The sequence below is a fragment of the Biomphalaria glabrata genome, chromosome 4 (assembly GCF_947242115.1).
Source record: "Biomphalaria glabrata chromosome 4, xgBioGlab47.1, whole genome shotgun sequence".
NCBI classification, from domain to species: domain Eukaryota; kingdom Metazoa; phylum Mollusca; class Gastropoda; family Planorbidae; genus Biomphalaria; species Biomphalaria glabrata.
This window is the reverse complement of record NC_074714.1, coordinates 13,502,341-13,523,146: the sequence shown is the minus strand read 5'-3', so window position 1 is coordinate 13,523,146 and position 20,806 is coordinate 13,502,341. Positions and strand designations below refer to the sequence as shown.

Sequence of the window (20,806 nt, the reverse complement as noted above, 5' to 3'; positions counted from 1 at the left end):
CATATGATTGTCCGAAATTAATTTTTACATTAAAAGTTACGCCATTATCTCATGTCATGATGTTGAATGTCAAAATGCAAAGACCCTTAAAGAGGTCAAGCCCCCAGTGCCCCCATATCCCTAGCTACGAGACTGAACTACACATACCTAATATATGTCAAAGTAAAGTTTAAAGACTGGGGGGATATTGGCACTAACCTTCCTTTCATATTTAAATCTTATCTTTTGAGATAATTGCATATTCTAAAATCAACCCAACGACCTGACTTGACCTGACTTGTCCTGACTGTTGCTGACCTCTGGTAGTCTCTTCGTTTAACACCCAATGCTCTAATAATGACCCCCCCCCCTAAGTTTAACTGGTGTCTAGCACGCTCGGCTCCAAGGTACATCCCAATTAAGCGCTAACAAGTCATTAACTCGTCTGCCCCTGTCCCCAGAGCTGGCCAAAATTGACCAGCAAGACTGGTGAGTTCCAAAAGAGGTTTGACGTCGTTGATGTGGTCAACAAATTCTACTGAGAGTCCAGTGTGTGTCGCAACGTGAGGGACTGACCCTTGCTATGCACTCGAGTCTCAGGATTATGTGATCCACTATAACTGCATGATGTTGCTACACGTAACGATACGTCTGTTTAGCAATGTAGCAGAATAAAACACTAGAACTATTTAAATCCACCATTAGCTATCCCATAGTCTGTTGGACCGGGCAGCATCACACAAGTTCTGTTGACAGTCTTTCTCCATTCCTCTCTGTCTTTCGCCTTTGATTGAATCTCTTTCAATGACAGGCCCGTTCATTCTTTTATGTTGTCTTCCCATCACTTTTTCTGTCTGCCTCTTCTTCTTTTTCCTGGTACTGTTATTTGAAGGATGGTTTTTACGAGCTCTGAGGACCTTGTTATATGGCCATAGAATTTTAGTTTTGCCTTTTTTTTTTGTTTGTTTTTTACAGTAGTTTGAAGATCATCGTGGGGTCCGATCGCTGACCTAATCATGTCTCAGTCTATTCGTTTGTAATGCGGTCTTTGTATGTGATACCTAGAATTGAATCCACTATAATACAATACTATTGGTAAAAGAAGTTGGCGATATATTAAATATATAATATCGTGAAAGGAAAGAAAATATGAACACGTTGATTTAGACCTGTCTACAGTTCGCAAATAATAATTAGACTTAATATCTTAATTTGAGGTTATTTTATCATGTGGAAACTAAACATTTATTAAAATATTAATAATCATTCTCTGTCAATAAAAAAGAGAAAAAATACCAAACTATTTACCAAGGTATCACGTGCATTTATTATGTTGCCTTTCTAAATATACCTCCTTGTCTTATTACTAAACATATCTCCTTGTCTTATTACTAAACATATTTCGTTGTCTTATTACTAAACATACCTCGTTGTCTTATTATTAAACATATCTCCTTGTCTTATTACTAAACATACCTCCTTGTCTTATTACTAAACATACCTCCTTGTCTTATTACTAAACATACCTCCTTGTCTTATTACTAAACATACCTCCTTGTCTTATTACTAAACATACCTCGCTGTCTTATTACTAAACATACCTCCTTGTCTTATTACTAAACATACCTCCTTGTCTTATTACTAAACATACCTCCTTGTCTTATTACTAAACATACCTCCTTGTCTTATTATTAAACATACCTCCTTGTCTTATTACTAAACATACCTCCTTGTCTTATTATTAAACATACCTCCTTGTCTTATTACTAAACATACCACGTTGTCTTATTACTAAACATATCTCCTTGTCTTATTACTAAACATACCTCCTTGTCTTATTACTAAACATACCTCCTTGTCTTATTACTAAACATACCTCGTTGTCGCCTTAATGCTGCTGGTAATGTCATTGGTTAAAAAAAAACTACCTTATTTGGACAACTGTTTGAGAAAACATTCATAAAAAGCTGCAAAGATTTCAGAAATTAAAAAAAAAATGCACCCTCTGGTTCAGTATTTTGTGATATTACCATCACAAAGGAAATACAAGACAACGATTACAAAGACAAGCAGTCGCAAACACTTTGTTTCCCTGGCATTTAAATCATTAAATACAATTCAACATTTCACATACAACTCTTGAGTAAATATGGTGTAAAAGTATATTTTGTTTTCTATAGTTATAAGGTTTTGTGTCTTGCACAAATTGTAAGACAATTTTCCTTTAAATAGAAAAGATTATAATTATATAAACATACCTCGTTGTCTCACTAAGATCCTCGTTGTCTCACTAAAGATCCTCGTTGTCTCACTAAAGATCCTCGTTGTCTCACTAAAGATGCCTCGTTGTCTCACTAAAGATCCTCGTTGTCTCACTAAAGATCCTCGTTGTCTCACTATTCATACCTCGTTGTCTCAGTAAAGATCCTTGTTGTCTCACTATTCATACCTCGTTGTCTCAGTAAAGATCCTTGTTGTCTCACTATTCATACCTCGTTGTCTCACTCAAGGTACCTCGTTGTCTCACTATACCTCGTTGTCTCACTAAAGATACCTCGTTGTCTCACTAAAGATACCTCGTTGTCTCACTATTCATACCTTGTGTTTTCTTCCTGAAAATTCCTCTCTCTATATATCACGAAACATGTATCGCTATGTTTCTCCTCACCAGGTACGGTGACATGACGCCAGAGACAATCACTGGAAAGATAGTCGGCGGTGTTTGCTCGCTCAGTGGTGTGCTGGTCATCGCGCTTCCTGTTCCTGTTATAGTCTCAAACTTCAGTAGGATCTACCACCAAAACCAAAGAGCGGACAAAAGAAAAGCACAGAAGGTAGGACACATTATTTGAACTCAGCATCTAGTCCAGGTCGTTACACCAATCTACTAGTTGTTATGGAGTGTGTGTGTGTGTGTTTCTCTATGGTGACGGTGGGAAGAGGTTAGCGATTGGTCCTGAATGATGCAAGAAAAGCGGCTCTGTCGTCAGCTGTCTTGGGGAGTAAAGCCGATTCCAGAACGCCAGAGAGAAAAGACGTGTCTTTTTAGTGATTTAGATTTTGTTCAGAATACCATTTTATTATATTACTCAAGTCTACTACATTGATTTCACTTTATCTCAAGTTGACTTTGTTGATATTTTAATGAAAATTCTATTTAGTTCTGTTAACAAAAGAAGTTATTCAAGTTATTTCAAATTTTACAAGTTAACATTTAGTACGCCAACAGCGGTTTAGTTGTCTACCATCAGTTTAGTTGTCTACCATCAGTTTAGTTGTCTACCATCAGTTTAGTTGTCTACCATCAGTTTAGTTGTCTACCATCAGTTTAGTGCTACATCTCAACGACCGTCTACAACAGTAGTGTGTATAATCTAAGCTTCAAAGTTGTTTGATACCTTACGATTCTCATGATATGTCATCACGTGACACCCTCTTTAACCGTGTTCCTCAGAAGCAGATGACCTTTACATCATCTGCCCTGTAGACCGCATGCTCTGAAGAGGGGAACTGTCATCAAATTAAGCGAATAATTTTTTTTTCCTATTTGTATACTAGTACAAACACAGATAAAGGTACATTTCTTATTCCTTATGCTAAGACACATTCTTACAAGGGCTCCTACTTCCTTAATGCCATAAGAGCGTCGAACGGGTTGCCTAAATTAACCAGGAAAACAAATGCCTTGGCAGGGATTGTTTCTAGTTGACATGTTTGAGTAGATTAACACATGGATACACCTAAAACGTAATTATTCTGTTTTGAATGAACGTGTGTAACTTATAAGATAAGATAAGATAAGATAAGGTAAGATAAGTAAAAAAATCAGGATATTTATATGCTTTCTCATTATTTTATTATTTGTGACTTCATTGTTTGAAATAACGGTGGTGTTATTAGCAAACTAGAATAATTAAAAAGATCGTTTATTTATTGTGGCTAAATTGTGCCTGGAATCATAAAGGCTGTGCTGTCTTTTCATAGCTAAATTCATGGCATAATCCATTTATAAATTAAATTAAAAAATATAAAACTACAGTTTTTTTTTAAACCGAACAATGTGTTAACGTGAAGCTTTTCGTTCGATAGCTCGGAGAGGTGGGTAAGGGTTAATGCCCTAATGAAGCATTGAATTCCCATAACCAATCCGTTTGAATCCATTTCAAACCCATCAAATCTGAGACAATACTCCCCCCAAAAAATTGATGAATCTTTCAAGCAATATAATTGCACGTTCTTCAAGCTTTCGTCAGATTGGAGAGTTTATTTTTTAAAGTTTGTGATTGCTGTGTTTTTGGTTATTATTGGTTTTTATCGTAATAATTTGTTTGTGTCATTGATAAAGTAGTGATCAATGCGAGTTGGAGTCTGGGTTACTTCCAATTGTTTAAATTCCGCTTTAACCGTTTTTCTGTTGTTTCAAATCTATATTGTTGAATGATTGTCTTTTTGAAAAGGCCTGGGCATATATATATATATAGGTCTGAGGCTTCGACACTCAGCACATTTTTTCAATAATTCGTTATTCTCTTACGAAAACGAGGCTTACTAATGATTAAAAACAATAAATATATTATTCACGAAACAACGAATCTTTTATCAATCTTAGCTTTTTAATTTACTCTTTTGTAGTTAACCAGATATTTATTTTTAGCGGCCCCCGAAAGGGGAAAAGACGGTATTAGTTTTATGTGGAATGTCTCTCCGTCCGTCCGTCATCCAACATCATAATATTTTAGACCATTCAAAGTTCTGATACAACGGCTATTTTTTTCTTTTCTGAAAGCGAAAAAATCTAATTTTTTAAATCACTTATGCAAGCAGTTTTTTCATAAAAATACATCACTTTTTACAACCATTCACTATTAATAGTAACAAACACGGGAGGCTCTTTAGTGTTTGTGGTGGGGTGCAATAAAAGTATACCATATTGTAAACACATTTACCCAAATGGTTTTAGATTTTTTGTCAATAAATATTTTGTTTTTACATTTGTATTGCTAAGTTAAGTAAGTCCTGTCATACTAACTACTACATTTATAAAAAAAAATGTTTCCTTTTTTTAAGAGAAAAAATCTATTTAGTATGCATATAAGTTGGACATAATTTAATACAACACTTAGTAAGTAGTTGTTCATATTATCACATGAACTGCAACTTCATACCAGAATAATAGAACACCGAACTAAAGGAATTTTTTTTTTACGGAAATGTTTTTTTCTTGAGGATTTCAATTAGAGATTGACTCTTACAAAACAATTAGATCAATTAAATATTTATTATAAGACATCAGTTAGTCCAGGTTCACATCTAACTTCACATTCACAACATCTAACTTCACATTCACTTTCACTTATCCTTTGGTCTGCCTGATCGCTGGAGCGACCACACAAGATCTGTCAACCTTCTTTCTCCATTCTTCTCTGTCATTTGTCTTTGATAAAATTTCATTCTGATATTCTTTCTGAAAATATTGAAGCCTGCCTTTTTACCTGTCTGTGTGGACCACTTCGGGGGCCGATTTAGAGTTTGTGTTTCCACACAAACTGTCTTTGTAACCTTGTTTATTTCAAAATGGTTACTCTAATTATGGCTCGCCGACCCCTCGTCTGTCTAAATGTGCCTATGGAAGCCGCAGAGTATCAGTTCCGATGACATGAGAAAGAGCTAGGAAAGAGACAGGGACCTGGTGACTCAGGTGTAAAACACTTGGATTCCGAACCGAGAGGTCACAGAATTTTAAGGACACTCATGAGTCCACCCAACTCCAGCGTACCTGAATTTATATCGGGAAATAAAGGCTGCCCACATGATAACTGCTCGTTAACCGTAGGTCAATGAAGCAGATGACCTTTAGATCGCAAGGTCTGAAAGGGGGTACATTTTTTTATAGGTTGGATGAATCCTTAGGGTGAGTTTATAATTTTATGACTTTTGTTTTGTCTTTACCATTACATTTTCTCATGTAATGTATAACAAGTTTCAACCATTCTTTCCCAATTAAAGATATTAACTTCAATCCAAAACAACCTGTAGGTTAGCAGGGGAAGGAAGCGATCATGGCTTCAAGTAAGGACAATCTAAATCGCATACCACACAATCAGGCAGACCTCCATTTTAAATCAGTAATACATTTTAAAAAAAAAAAAAGGATAAGAATTTGGAAAACAAATCAGAAAACAACTTTTTTATATTAAGAAAAAAAAAACTTTAAAATAAAAATGATTGAACTTGTTTTGAAATGTTTTAAATCTTTTTTTCCCCACTTTCAGAAAGCGCGGGAAACCAGAATCAATATGGCCAAGAACGCCAGCAGTGCGGGTTTCATCAGTGCCAAGAAACGAGCCGAGGAAGCGCTGTTGGCTCGAGAGGCAGGCCTAGAGATCGAGGAGTACAGCAAGCACGACATCTTTGAAATGCAGCATCACCATCTTCTGTCCTGTTTGGAAAGAACAACGGTACAGTACCAAACCTTTACCAGTGGCGTCCCTGTGCGCGTGTGTTTGGGGTGCGGCCTCGTGTTTAATATTTTTAAATCGTTAAAGACGTCTAAAACTAATCAAGTGTGACGTCACTTTGAAATGAGACTTAAATGATGTGGTGGGGGCAAATGTAAATCGTGACTACCCTTCCTCTTCTCCTTCCCCCCCCCCCCTCTAGGGCTAGCTGCTCCACAGTTTTTAATTATGGTTTTAACTTCTAATTAAAATTTTATGCAGATGAAAAAAATATTTAAAATAAAAACATGGTGGCTAATTAATCACAGAAGTCATATTCCTGAACACGAGTCGCCTCATATAGAGAATATATCACACGCGTAATTTTATTAGCATTTATTTTACAAGAAATCAAAGACCAGAGAAGGGCGAAGAACAGTTTATCCAGATAACTTAATTTTTTTATCCGGAACTTTATTTTTTATCCGGAACTTTATTTTTTATGGGGAACTTTATTTTTTATGGGGAACTTAAATTTTTCCTGAGAAACTTATTTTTTTCTATGAAGAACTTACATTTTTTATGAGGAACTTATTTTTTATGGGGAACTTAATTTTTTTTATGAGGAACTTATTTTTTATGAGAAACCTAATTTTTTATGGAGAACTTCATTTTTATGGGGGAATTAATTTTTTTATAAGAACTTAAATTTTTATGGAGTCGTCCATAGTTCAAGTTCTAGTCGAAATCTTGCTTTCACCATATTTTCTTCTTTATATATTTTATTAAATACGTCTTCTCCTAATAACTCTAAATTTCCAGTGCTGCTATGATTTGTTACATGTCATGTTTATAAAACCTGTAGCGATTTTTTTCTCTTTGTTTTTACCTTTTAACTTACACTAGACTTAGACCAGCATTTGCCATGTAGTATGTAATGAGTGTACAGGTATAGTAGTGGGAGTTTTATAGTACAAAGAACACGCTTTGGTTCATTCAGCCTAATGGGCTTTCTAATAGTTGTGACAGCAATAAAACTTCGTCATTAACCCCTTAGCTGCAGAAATAATTGAACTCATTCACTGTAGGAAATAGTTTTAGACAGAAGGGAAAAGGTCCACAATTTTCCAGCTGTCCATTTTACTTAACTTTTTTTTTCCTTAATTATAATATTGCTTCGTTTAAAATCTGTGTGAATGTCACTTTACGGTGTGGTTTTGACCATCACAAGTTTCCTAAGCTTCCCATCTTCCCCAAATTAATTTCTTTCATTGTTTTCTAAATTGATTTTATGTAGCGCATCTTTCACCCAAACATCTTCTATGTTGAATGGTTTCTTTACTTTATGCAAACTTTATGGAGTCTTTGCTGTAACAGACATCAGGGATTCTTTACTTTTTACAAACATAGGGACTCATTACTATTTTCTGACAGACATCAGGGATTCTTTAATTTGTACAAACTTTGGGGATTCTTTGCGTTTTACAAACATCAGGGATTCCTTACTATATTTTTTTTACAGACATCAGGGATTCTTTACTTTTAACAAATTTTGGGGATTCTTTGCGTTTTACAAACATCAGGGATTCATTACTTTTTCTTTATACAGACTTTAGAGATTCTATTAATTTTAACCAATGTCAGGGATATTTTTGTTACAGTCATTAAGTATTCTTTTAATATTTACTGTATCTAATTAATGAAAGGTTTGCAATTTTCTAAGCTACTCTACTTAACTACGCGACTTTATCTACTTGACTACATGACTTTATTTATTTGACTACTTGACTTTATTTATTTGACTAATTAACATTATTTACTTGACTACGTGACATTATTACCCGACTACGTGACTTTATTTTCTTGACTACGTGACTTTTTTTTAAATTTGACTACATGACTTTATTTACCTGACTACGTGACTTTATTTACCTGACTACATGACTTTATTTACCTGACTACATGACTTTATTTACCTGACTACATGACTTTATTTACCGGACTACGTGACTTTATTTACCTGACTACATGACTTTATTTACTTGACTACGTGACTTTATTTATTTGACTACTTGACATTATTTACCTGACTACGTGACTTTATTTATTTGACTACGTGACATTATTTACTTTAATACGTGACTTTATTTATTTGACTACGTGACATTATTTACTTGACTACGTGACTTTATTTATTTGACTACTTGACATTATTTACTGGACTACGTGACTTTATTTATTTGACTACTTGACATTATTTACTGGACTACGTGACTTTATTTATTTGACTACGTGACTTTATTTGCTTGACTACGTGACTTTGTTTACTTGACTACGTGACTTTATTTACCTGACTACGTGACTTTTTTTTACTTAACCACGTGACTTTATTTACTTAACTACGCGACTTTATCTACTTGACTACGTGACTCTATTTACCTGACTACATGACTTTATTTACACCTTCAGGACAGAGAGTTCGTTGAGATGGACATGACATTCAACACCTTGGGCAACAAACCATCTTCCACACCACCGCCCTCACCTGACCCATCCATCGTATCAAAGAAAGAGAAAAAGTCCAGGTGTTGTGTCAATCGATTTTCTAAATCTTCCAAACATAAAAACAGAAACAGAAATAAAAAGGTAAGTACACAGATAGAACTGGTGCATGTCATTACACGATAGAGTCTTATTGAGTAGGTCGCAGCTGGGCCTGCGTAGACACGGGAAATACTGCACTCCTCATTAATCTATGGACTCCAAGACAAGCCTTATATATTGAATGTCAGGTATCTAGACGATGATTGGTGTTAATAACAGGGAAGTTGCTCTTTTAAATGACTGTGTTTGGCCGCTAAAAATGTTGGTTAGATAAAGTAGGTAATGACCAGCTTAAGTCTCGATCTCGCGACGTTTATCAGCTAATATGGTGAGCAATAAAGAAATTGCCCTATCTGGGTAGATCAAAAGCATAACCTTTTTTCTACTGTGCATATCAGTCGAGATGGCCGAAAGTGTAAGATTATTCATTAGGTGTTGGGGAAAGAAAAGGGGGCTAAGCTAAGAAAAGAGGTGACAATTACTAGACATTACTCGTCTGAACAGCATAGCAAGATTTGGACCCTCGACTCAAGTCTTTCTTGTTAAATGTCAATGCATGCGCAGAAGCGAAGACTGGAGCCCTAAGATGTGCATCACCGAAATCCTGTTACAGTAACAGCATCACCAGCAGAAGTCTTCATTGAAGCTGTTGAACAAAGAAAGCCCGGTCAGAGGATTCCATTTTGTTGGGCTGTTTCAAAGAATTGGTGACTCAAGAAGAAGCTAGTCACTGTCAAGGTGTGTTTACAGGTCTATCTAGGGTATGACATGCTCCACCGGGTTCCATCACCTCAACGCTGAAAAGTTAACCTTTATCAGTTAAAAACATGAGTTACAGTACAACAGTTTAATGAATAGATGATGTAATATGACATGAATGATGAATAAGTACACAACAGTATTTACAAGGTCAAGTACAAGTTATGCAAATTATTCAAAATAAATAAAGCACACCTTAAAACTTAGTGCCGCAGTTCCAACAGGGCCCGCGAAATCCACAACCCAATGCCATGGCTGATAGCTAAGTAGGGTCCTAACCATAACAAAGCTTACAGATCAGGCTTGACTCCAGCAGAGTCCCAAGCCTGCGTCTCCAACGCTGGGGAAGAAAACAACAACAGAGCTCAATCTAAAGGACTGCTATCCAGCAAAAACAAACAGAGCAATGACACCAGCATAGCGCGCCCTTAAGAACTAGCGCACAAACCATAATGGTGCACAAAAGAAAAACATCAAACAAAGGAGCAACTCCAGATGCACACGACAGTCACCAGTGGTCTATAGAGCACAAAACCAGCAAGATATGATAAATTGAGCTGTCAAAATACCTGAGTGAACCCTTGATTCAGCGAAAAGACGATCCGGTTTTATGGTGGAAGGCCTTAGACAACAGATTCCCTGGATTAGCCCAGGTTGCTCAAATCTACCTTTTGCCACCTCCAACCTGTTTGTCATCAAAAAGATTGTTCAGCGTCACTGTACGTATTATCAATGACAAGCTTGCAAAACTTAAACCGGGAAGTACCGGACAATGCCGAAAAAATGTTCTTAATTATAATGAACTCTGCTCTATCTCTATAGTCCTCTGCTGAAACTCTAGGCGCGGTGGCTGAGCGGTAAAGCGCTTGGCTTCCGTAGCGGGGTCTGAGGTTCGAATCCTGGTGAAGACTGGGATTTTTAATTTCGGGATCTTCGGGCGCCTCTGAGTCCACCCAGCTCAAACGGGTACCCGACATTAGTTTGGGAAAAGTAAAGGTCGTTGTGCTGGCCACATGACACCCTCGTTAACCGTAGGCCACAGAAACAGATGAGCTTTACATCATCTGCCCTTTAGACCACAAGGTCTGAAAGGGTAACCTTACTCTTTTTTTTACTACTGAAACTTAAACTTGTCACTTAGCAACGGGTAATCTCAGCATTTATATTTATTTTACTTTGCAATCTTTAGTTTCAAATGATGTGATTGTGATTTGATCAGTATTTTTTTTTCAATTAAATTGTAACATATTTTAGTTTTACAATTTCCGTTCAGACTGCGGTAGTCCTAGCACTTTCAGGTTAGTATTTGCTATCTGTTAATAAATGCGGATTTACTTTAATTCAGATTAGTATTTGCTATCTGTTAATAAATGCGGATTTACTTTAATTCGTCACAATTAGTTATATAGTTGAAAACAATAAGGGAAAAATAGTTTTTCAAAATATTAACATAGGTATCTGATTTAGAAGTTATGCGAAACATTCAGTAACACGAGCTATTTAAGAAACATGGTATCCGGATTTCAAAAAGTACTATCCCTATCTTATAGTATTCTTTTAAAGCTTTTATTTAGCAATAGTTCAATGAGGTAACCTAGAGTAAAATCTGAAAATAAATATTTTGAAGATAACAAAAAAAAATGGAGATTTTGATCTAAGCTGGAGTATCCGGTGTACAGAATACAAAACTGTGGAATGCACTTGATGACAGCTTCTCACACAAATACACAGAACAAAATAAACAGAGGAAAACGTATCTAGCTGGTAACAGCTAGACTCGCGTGCAAGTGCCTATTGTTTGTCTTCTTCTTGACAATCAAATTCTGTTTTATCCTCGACTTGCGCAGATCTTGGTAGAGAACACGTGACATAAAAAGCAAAACTTGCGCACTCTTGATTGAAATGGCAACTACGTGTTGGAGAACCGAGTCTGGTCAGCGATCGATAGGTTCAAACGTTCCCTTCTCTTTTGATAGTATCTCTCGACCTGTTTAAAAACAGTTTGGCTTACATTAGCACTACAGAGGTAATAGAAGACCATGAATTCTCCTCTTCAAGGTTTGTAGTTGTTAAATTTCGGACATTGTCTCGGCCCTAGGCCAAATACTTTATGAAGTGGTAGACAACAACACAAAAAATAAGACGATATCGATTCCGAAGCCGAATCGATATCATTCTTATAACTGCGAGATCGATGCCAAGAAAACTGATTCCTATGGGGAAGAAATCCTTTTCAATATTATTTGGTCCTGAATTAATTAGTCACGAGAAACATTTACAACTAAAAGCTACTTAAATGAATAAATAACTTTCCTTTTGTGGAACTCTTTTTCACTTCACCCTCATCACCACGGAATGGAATCAGTACTTTGAATTAAAATACCCATAGCTATGGAACATATTTCCAAGGGAAAATCATATTACGTTCCAACAGAGTATAATTTAATATTATTTAACTTTTCCATAAAGGCGGAATTAGAGGATGGCGGCCTGGTCGTGTGGTTTGCGCTCTGGACTGACCAGACTACGTTGTTTGTTGTTTTTAATTTCCAAGAGCTCGATATTTTATTTTTATTTATTTTAGTCACTTTACATTAGTTGATTAGTGTTAACTGGGACAATTTTGAGAAGGTTGCGTGAGATAGACAAGAGAGCTTTAAAGAATTCTTTTCAGAATGATTGCTTCCTTGTGCTTCGTGCCTATTTTGTTATGTGATCATCGGTTTCATTGAAACAGAAGCTGACATGTTTCTGGTTTAGGTAAAAAAAAAGGTTTATCTAATTAGCCTATATATTTTTTTTTTACAAAATAATTCTTGTTCTTACATATTTCATGGGTACGTGAAATCCTATTTAAATATTTATGCCTTTCAGAAACATTCTCACACCATTGACCATGAAGAGATGAACGACGTGAGAGTTCGCTTATCACCTGCTTCCAAACAAGAGTCCAGATCTAGCGACGTCAACGTCCTGGCTGTCCAAGGCTTTTCCAACACTAATCACAGCCAAGGCGGCAGCGGACAACGGGGCAATGGGCTGGACAATAAGTCCAATAGTAGTCAGGACATTTATGGCAACTTTCAGCCCAATTTCTTGGGCGGCCTGAGGAACGCTTGCCCCGTGTCCGGCAGTGAGCCGAACATGGGATCCAGGCTATCCTCCTCCAGCCACCAGAACATCACCACAGCGTTGGTGTCCAGCCCGAACTCCACCGGAAGTTCACAGTCCGTGCCGGACGTATTGACTGCTCACAGCTCACTCTTGCCTTCCACGTCCAACAAGGGAGACATAGTCAGGATATCTACCTTATAACCATGGCAAGAGAAGTAAACTTCTGTTTAACTGAAAACATTAAAAAACAACAACAAATCAACGGACTTTTATTTAAATTTCAAGGATTAGTTGTAGTGCACTTATACCATAAACCCTTCCCCATTTGTTAACACTTCCCACGCCTACCCACCCCCACCCCCCACATATGTTTAGTGAGTCTATTCCCTTATCAGTATTCCCTTTTACATTTTATGACTCACACAAAGAAAGAACAATTTTTTGACTTAATTCCAATATATGGTGTGTCTCTTCAAAAAATAAAGTAGTCATAATAAAAAAACTTCTAACAACGCAAAAAGCAAGTTAATAAAACAAAAATCAAATGTGGAGTGATTCTTATGAAAATACTTTTGGCTATTTTTTTTTCTTTACTATAGACCTATATTTTTTAATATCAGTTAAAGCAGCTAAACTTTGTACAAAGTTGGCAACAAAAGTCTGTGAACTACAACGCTATAGCATTATCTACCAGGAACTGGAGTTCTTGTTTGTGATCGTCTGGTCCTGTTGAACACTTGTACCCTATGTTGGTGTTTCCATGAACAAGCAACATTGGAAAGTGAAACGGAATGATTCAAAGTTCAAGATCTGCTCATTCTCTTTGTAAATAGCCTCCATTTTTTTTCTCTCTTTGTTCCAATTTTGCATAAAACTTTTCAACAAATCTTCCAATTTTTTAATTCACCATGTAGTTTAAAATGCAGAAAAAAAAATTCCTTTTTTTTTTTAACGTTTTAAAATGTCACGCGGCTGATGTCTCTGGTGAATGTGCTATTTATGAAGTATGTGTAAATAATTAAGTTTTGGTTTGCATTAAACTTTTGCAAAAATTGAAGTGTTTATATTCTCTGAAAATCAGAAACATGAAAGGTAACCTAGTCTTTGGATAAAAACAATATTTTTCACATTTAATGTTATAGCTTGAAAAATGATTTGAATTTGTTTTACATCCTAATAAGAGGAGAAAATTATTTTTAATGAAAACCTAAATTTTGAAAAAAATATTCATTATTATATATTTGTATTCAAATGTTTATGCCCAGTTCTGAATAATGGACAAGACAGTGTGTTGCTAGAAAACTAACTAGTCAAATCATAACACGCCGTTTGAGGAAATGAAATAAAAATGGTGGGTTTGTAAAGAAATAACAGAAGGGGAAGTAAGTATCAGATATAATAAGAATTATTCGTTACCAACATGGAGAAGATAAATCTAAAGCTAAAATGTCACGTCTAAATGCGCTTGGTGGGTAATAAATTGGTAGACACTATTTTTTTATGTTTTGAATGATTCTGTTGACTTGAAATCTAAGAAACTCTTGAAATTAATGCAAAAACATCTATACTGGATCGTCCACTAATGACGTCTACTCAAATCGAGAGCATGAGAATCTTTTGAAAATATAAAACTCCGCAATCCACAGTGCGGATGTCAAGACCTGTAGCACTTTTATAGAAGAGTATAGAATCAACTATAATAGAACTTCAGTCAATACCTTATCACGTTTCCTAGATCCACTCCTTAAGATTTAGATACAAATACTTTTTAAAAAAATAACGTTTGAACTAATAAAGGAAGAAAGAAGCTAGAAGGTATTTGTGTGAACGCCGTATATGGAGAGGCCTGACAATTTGGTCGACGTGAACTTTATGCTGCTTCTGTACATAGAATGATATAGAATATAGACTGAAGCATTTCGTTGTAGGACGTGATTTGAAATTATTACCTTTGCAGAGTGATTGGTTGTTTGTAATTGGCGATACATGTAAAGAAAAACATCAACAAAGTCAATATATAATTCGTGTGAACAACAGATGTTATATTTTGTATCCTTTTATTTTTTTTTTAAATTTGTATTCCACTACTGAGTTTATATTTCGGTGAAGTTCACTATTACCAACAACTGAGTTGAAATCGGCATTTAACGTAAAAAATATACCTCATTTGCGTTCATTACCATTGTCATTATGTGGCATTATTCATAGTGCATATGTATTTATTATTGTTTATACGAAATATTTTGTTGTACTGAGTAAAACTATACCAAATTCTAACCACACGATTTACGAGCAAATTAGACAGGATCTGCATGTGAGTGTATTTCTTTTTGGTCAATCAATGAAAAGTAATTTCTAAATTGTAAAAAATTTTTGGTTTTTATAATATGATTGATTTAGGTGCAAAGTCTATTTTTATTTACTATTTTCATAATAATAAGTAAATAAACAGTATCAGATATCTTAGAATGGTTTGTTTACCATTGCCGTCTTAAACAATAATCTACACATCACAACAATCTGTTAGTATCTGTTTGGACTAGGAAGTAAACTATCTTCAACTCTGAAGGAACATCCGAAACATGTAAAACAAACAACAAACAAAAGTACTATAAAAATCACAAAACGTGAAACAGCAAATATACTATATCCGTTGTGAGGGTTATAAATAGAACGAGTTTTCTAGTATCCACTTTCTTTCCATGTCACTTTCTTTAGGATCATAATTTCTACTAGACCGAACATTAAAACTCAGTTCAACTTTCCTGTCGAAGCTAACAAAAAATACAACAACAGTATACTATTAAAACTAGCTGCAGTGATATTTTTAGAACAATGAGGTTCTTGACACCAGCTAAACATGCCATACTTTACACACTATCAAACATTTCTTTTAGAACCCTGAGACTCTTGACATTATTGTTTCACACTTTACACACAATCATTTCTTTTAGAACCCTGAGGCTCTTTACATCTGATGTGTCATACTTAACACACAATCAATCATTGTTTTTAGAACCCTGAGGCTCTTGACATCTGATGTGTCATAGTTTATACACAATCATTTCTGTTAGAACCCTTAGACTCTTTACATCTGATGTGTCATAATTTACACACTATCAATCATTTCTTTTAGAACCCTGAGGCTCTTGACATCTGATGTGTCATAATTTACACACTATCAATCATTTCTTTTAGAACCCTGAGACTCTTTACATCTAATGTGTCATACTTTACACACAATCAATCATTTCTTTTAGAACCCTGAGACTCTTTACATATGATGTGTCATAATTTACATACAATCAATCATTTTTTTAGAACCCTCAGGCTCTTGACATCTGATGTGTCATACTTTACACACAATCAATCATTTCTTTTAGAACCCTGAGGCTCTTTACATCTAATGTGTCATACTTTGCACACTATCAATCATTTCTTTTAGAACCCTGAGACTCTTTACATCTGATGTGTCATACTTTACACACTATCAATCCTTTCATTTAGAACCCTGAGGATCTTGACGTCTGATGTGTCATGCTTTACACACAATCAATCATTTCTTTTAGAACCCTGAGGCTCTTGACATCTGATGTGTCATACTTTACATACAATCAATCATTTCTTTTAGAACCCTGAGGCTCTTGACATCTGATTTGTCATGCTTTACACACAATCAATCATTTCTTTTAGAACCCTGAGGCTCTTGACATCTGATGTGTCATACTTTACATACAATCAATCATTTCTGTTAGAACCCTGAGACTCTTTATATCTGATGTGTCATACTTTACACACAATCCATCATTTCTTTTAGAACCCTGAGGCTCTTGACAACAGATTGTTACACTTTATACACTTTCAATCATTTTTTTCTATTTATCACCAATGACAAAAGTGCAACGATATTGACACCATCCTTATCCTATGTCCCCATCTATATTGTGATATTTGACTGCAAATATGTAAATAGTTATTAACCAATTTTTTAACTGTCACGTAAACTGTTGGTGAAGGTAATGATGTTGCAATGATGATTCAGGTGACGATCCTATGTAAAAGAATTGCAATTGCCTGTTTTAACATTCTTAATTCCTCGTATGTATTCTTGTTATGACGTAAGTAACTTCAATACCACTGCATTTATTTGTTTTTCTTCTCTCCCTTTTGTTGTATTTGTCTCTATTTATTGTACATATGTAATAACATGCATAATTCAAATTGTAATGTCATTAGGATTATCTTTTTGTTAGCCCAACTGGAGCTTGCTTGTACCACACGATAGATGAAAGTCTACTGTGGGACTCACCATTTCTTATTATCTATTGTTTTTCTTTTTTTTAGGTAACTTTCTTTTATAATCCTTCCTCTTTGCACATAATATGATTATATGATTAACTATCAATGATTATTTAGAACAGAGTTATGTAGCCACGAGAAGAAACGCTTAACAAGATGAGCCGTAGACAACCTACGACTGAGGGCTGCCTACATAAACTCGTATGGTGTAGTTTAAACAATGGATGAATAACTTATACCATTGGTATTGATTGACACATGAAATGCGTAGGACGTAGTTATCTTCTGTTTTGAAGTAACGTCTGTAATATATAAGATTAGTAAAGCTAGAGCTGTCCTACAAAAAAAAAAAAAAAACTCAGTACGTTTTGATTCGTTTCTTTTTTTTTCTTACGAGTACTGTTTTTATAGTTGCACACATTTTGTCTCCTGTTTTTTTAACTCCTTATTCATTTTTGTAATGGGATGGTTCACATTTGGTGTGTGTGTTTGTGTTTAGGAAAATGATACTTCGTTAAGTAGAAAAGAGTAAGACAACCATAGACACAGATATACATAGACTGGCCAACGAGAACATTGTATTTCTTCATTTTAATACGTTCAATCAATAAGTAAAACACTATGAACTTTTATAAAGATTCTGTGAATTCGCTCTCCAACAAAAAAATAATAAAAAAACTTGTGATCTTCAGTTTTTAGAAACTAAATAGACCTATATCACAATGGACCTCATTCACCAATCGTAAACTAACAACATTTAGCCACGTGATCCTCTATCTCTTCTATACAAATTACGTAATACACAATGGCTACCACGTGACAGTTTTTTTTCCGTTGTTTTGTCAATATTATCATGTGGCTAAATGATGTTTGTTTACGATTGGTGAATGAGGTCCATTCCATATTCCTAATCCTTGCGTCAAAAAGAAAGAACTCTATAGTCCTTGCAAACCATGAAATAATATGGCTAATATCTCGACATCAATCCTAATTGTTTAATCTGGATTGAAATCCTATTGGTCATTTTCACGATAAACTGGACAACGTCCAGCGCGCTAAATTAGACTTCAATAGTGCCAACTAAATGAAAAAGAGTGAAGCTTTAAATGTAACAATATCTCAATTCGTGGCAGCTGACCTACGTAGCAAATCTACTTTATTACCGCTAGATAGTTGCCCATTTGTTTTTAAATAAGTTGTAAGTCATAAAGTCCAGTGCTTCTACCATATGGATTTGTGTGTGTGTGTGCAACAAACCGAAGAGCTTAGAAAATTTGTTTCTGCTGTGCTAAATAGTATTTTTTTTAAAATGATCACGTGACTTTGAAAAAAAGCCTAGCTTGTCAGCACGTCCTTAGATTGGACACCGGTTACACCAAAAGTTAGCTATTTTTAGCTTTTTCGCCATGTAAAAAAAAAATCTCAAATAGAAAAATGATCAAAGTGTGCGCTCACGTTCATTGGTTTCGAATCAAATACTACAAAGATCAAGGGATATATATTTTTTTTTTTATGTTAGTACTTTTTTAACACTAGAATAGAGTCTAGATATCGATCTTGATGTGTAATTATTGTAACAGCTTAATTTATTTATGTAGTCTATATCGGAAACATATTTTTCCAAAGTGTCGAAGATGTTCCATTGCTAGCATTAGACTTAACCAATCTATATTTTGGTCTGTGCGTATAGTGTCTCATGCACAGTAGTAGTATAAAGCATTAGATCCAATGACTTTGAGAAAGCCTAAGTTTTGTCAATGGCTCACCAAACTCGTCTAAGATCAAGACTTGCCAAACAAGAAATGTGTGTGTGTGCTTTTATTTCTCTTTTGTTTTACAGTTATAACAGTGCATCAGACTTTTAGAGATTTTTCAACAAATTATTCCTGGAACATGAATGATGTATTTGTTCGCCTTCTATTTGATATGCTACCATGTTTTTTGTTTTGTTGTATTTAAAAAGATTAAAAAGCATAATATTCATAAACATGTCAAGAATGCACTGAATTAAATTATGTTAACATCTTTTTTTATATAAATTTTAATGTTTTGTTAATTACATTTTATTTTTATATATTTTTTTATGTTTATGAATTAACAAATTTAATTGGATTTAGGGCTTATTATTTGTTTAAGTCAAAGCATCTCGCAGATCTTATTTATTTGAAAAACTAGAACGACTCTCAGTGTACATTATGGCTTTATCAAGGCCATTGTCAATAATCTGCTCAAATCTAGTTTTTGGGTCTATAAAAATGGCTGGTTTTTTTGGGTATGCTTTGATTAGTTTAGATAGTTTGTGAGATGATCCGAAGTCACACAATCACATATTGTAATACTATGCTGTAGCACAGAAATGTACGTAGCACCTGATAAGATTAGATGTAAAATCTTAAGTGTTAAAAAAAGCTTTTCCTTAAATGCATAAATGATATATAAGAATCGATTAAATATTTGTTGTCGTTTTTTTTTGTATCCCTATATTTTAAAATATATCAACACACTCTCTGTTCTAACGTTTACTATATGTATATATTGTTCACTTTATTTTTTTTTTTCAAGTGTATCACCATTTGACTTTTATAACTATTTGCATTTTTTAAAATTGGTTTCTGGGTTAAGAAAATCACTGTAGGAGATAAACTTCATTCATTCATATGTGAGCTCAGAGAATTCCTGATTCATGAAGCGACTGAGTGAGCGACTTGATTGCGGTCTTTAGTTACACCATCCATTAGTACTCTCATTATTATCACTATCATGTTTTTTTTTAACTATTTTAATACTAATTTTAAGATTTATTTAGCATTTACTAATATTATAAGTTGTGTTAAGGAATGTGGATGCATTTTAATGAGACTTTTCAAATAACTATTGGTGAGTTTTATTACTTTTTATTTTTGTTACATGAGTTGTTTTTTTTTTGTTGGGTTTCTCCCCTAATCCCACTTCCCCCGGACACCTGAATTCCCCGACGGCCCTGGTCCATGTTTGTAGAGTCCAACGTTTCTGGTATGAGGCGGTCCTTTGTGTTCCAACAGCTGAGAATTCTGTGACAAAGTTACCATTGAAATAAACATCTTTTTACACAATCATTGGAGTGGGTTTTTTTTTTCTTAATTCACATGCTGTAGTGTGTATTTCTAATCAGTGCGTCAGTGGCGTTGCTAAGGATATGGGGTCTTTAGGGGGTTTACCTTTTTTTAGGGGGTCCCCTGCATTTTGGCTTTCGACATCATGACATGAGATAATGTAATTATAAATATATATCTAAATTCCAACAGGTACAGTATATAAGTAAAATTAACATAAAAATAATCTTTAAAACTCTTTTATTGTTTTATTGACGAGAAAAGGCAAACGTGACAAATTTCAATTCATATAGCCTGATCTCGTGTTTTTTGTGCAGCAATACTGTTTACCATTTTTGACTCCAAGTGGATAGCAAGATTACATGGCAGTGGCGTAATATTTAATGTACAAAAAAGTAGGAAATTCATTTGGGGCCCCCTCAAGTGTGGGCCCGGGGGGACTTTCGAATTTGGACCCCCACCTCACTCTAGCTACGCCACTACAGTGTGTGTGTGTGTTGTATGAAGATCTGTATTAAAGAC

At 34.9% G+C, this 20,806-nt stretch overlaps 1 protein-coding gene across 1 annotated transcript in view; it reads left to right on the top strand.

The window, feature by feature from the left end:
• LOC106054061 (potassium voltage-gated channel protein Shal-like) overlaps positions 1–20,284 on the top strand; it is a 210,503-nt gene extending 190,219 nt beyond the window's left edge. The window contains exons 3-6 of the mRNA XM_056026848.1: positions 2,651–2,813; positions 6,252–6,437; positions 8,886–9,062; positions 12,654–20,284. Of these exons, the coding sequence (XP_055882823.1) occupies positions 2,651–2,813; positions 6,252–6,437; positions 8,886–9,062; positions 12,654–13,094 (967 nt within the window). The 3' untranslated portion in view covers positions 13,095–20,284. The remainder of the gene's footprint in view (positions 1–2,650; positions 2,814–6,251; positions 6,438–8,885; positions 9,063–12,653) is intronic.
• The last annotated feature ends 522 nt before the right edge of the window (positions 20,285–20,806 follow it).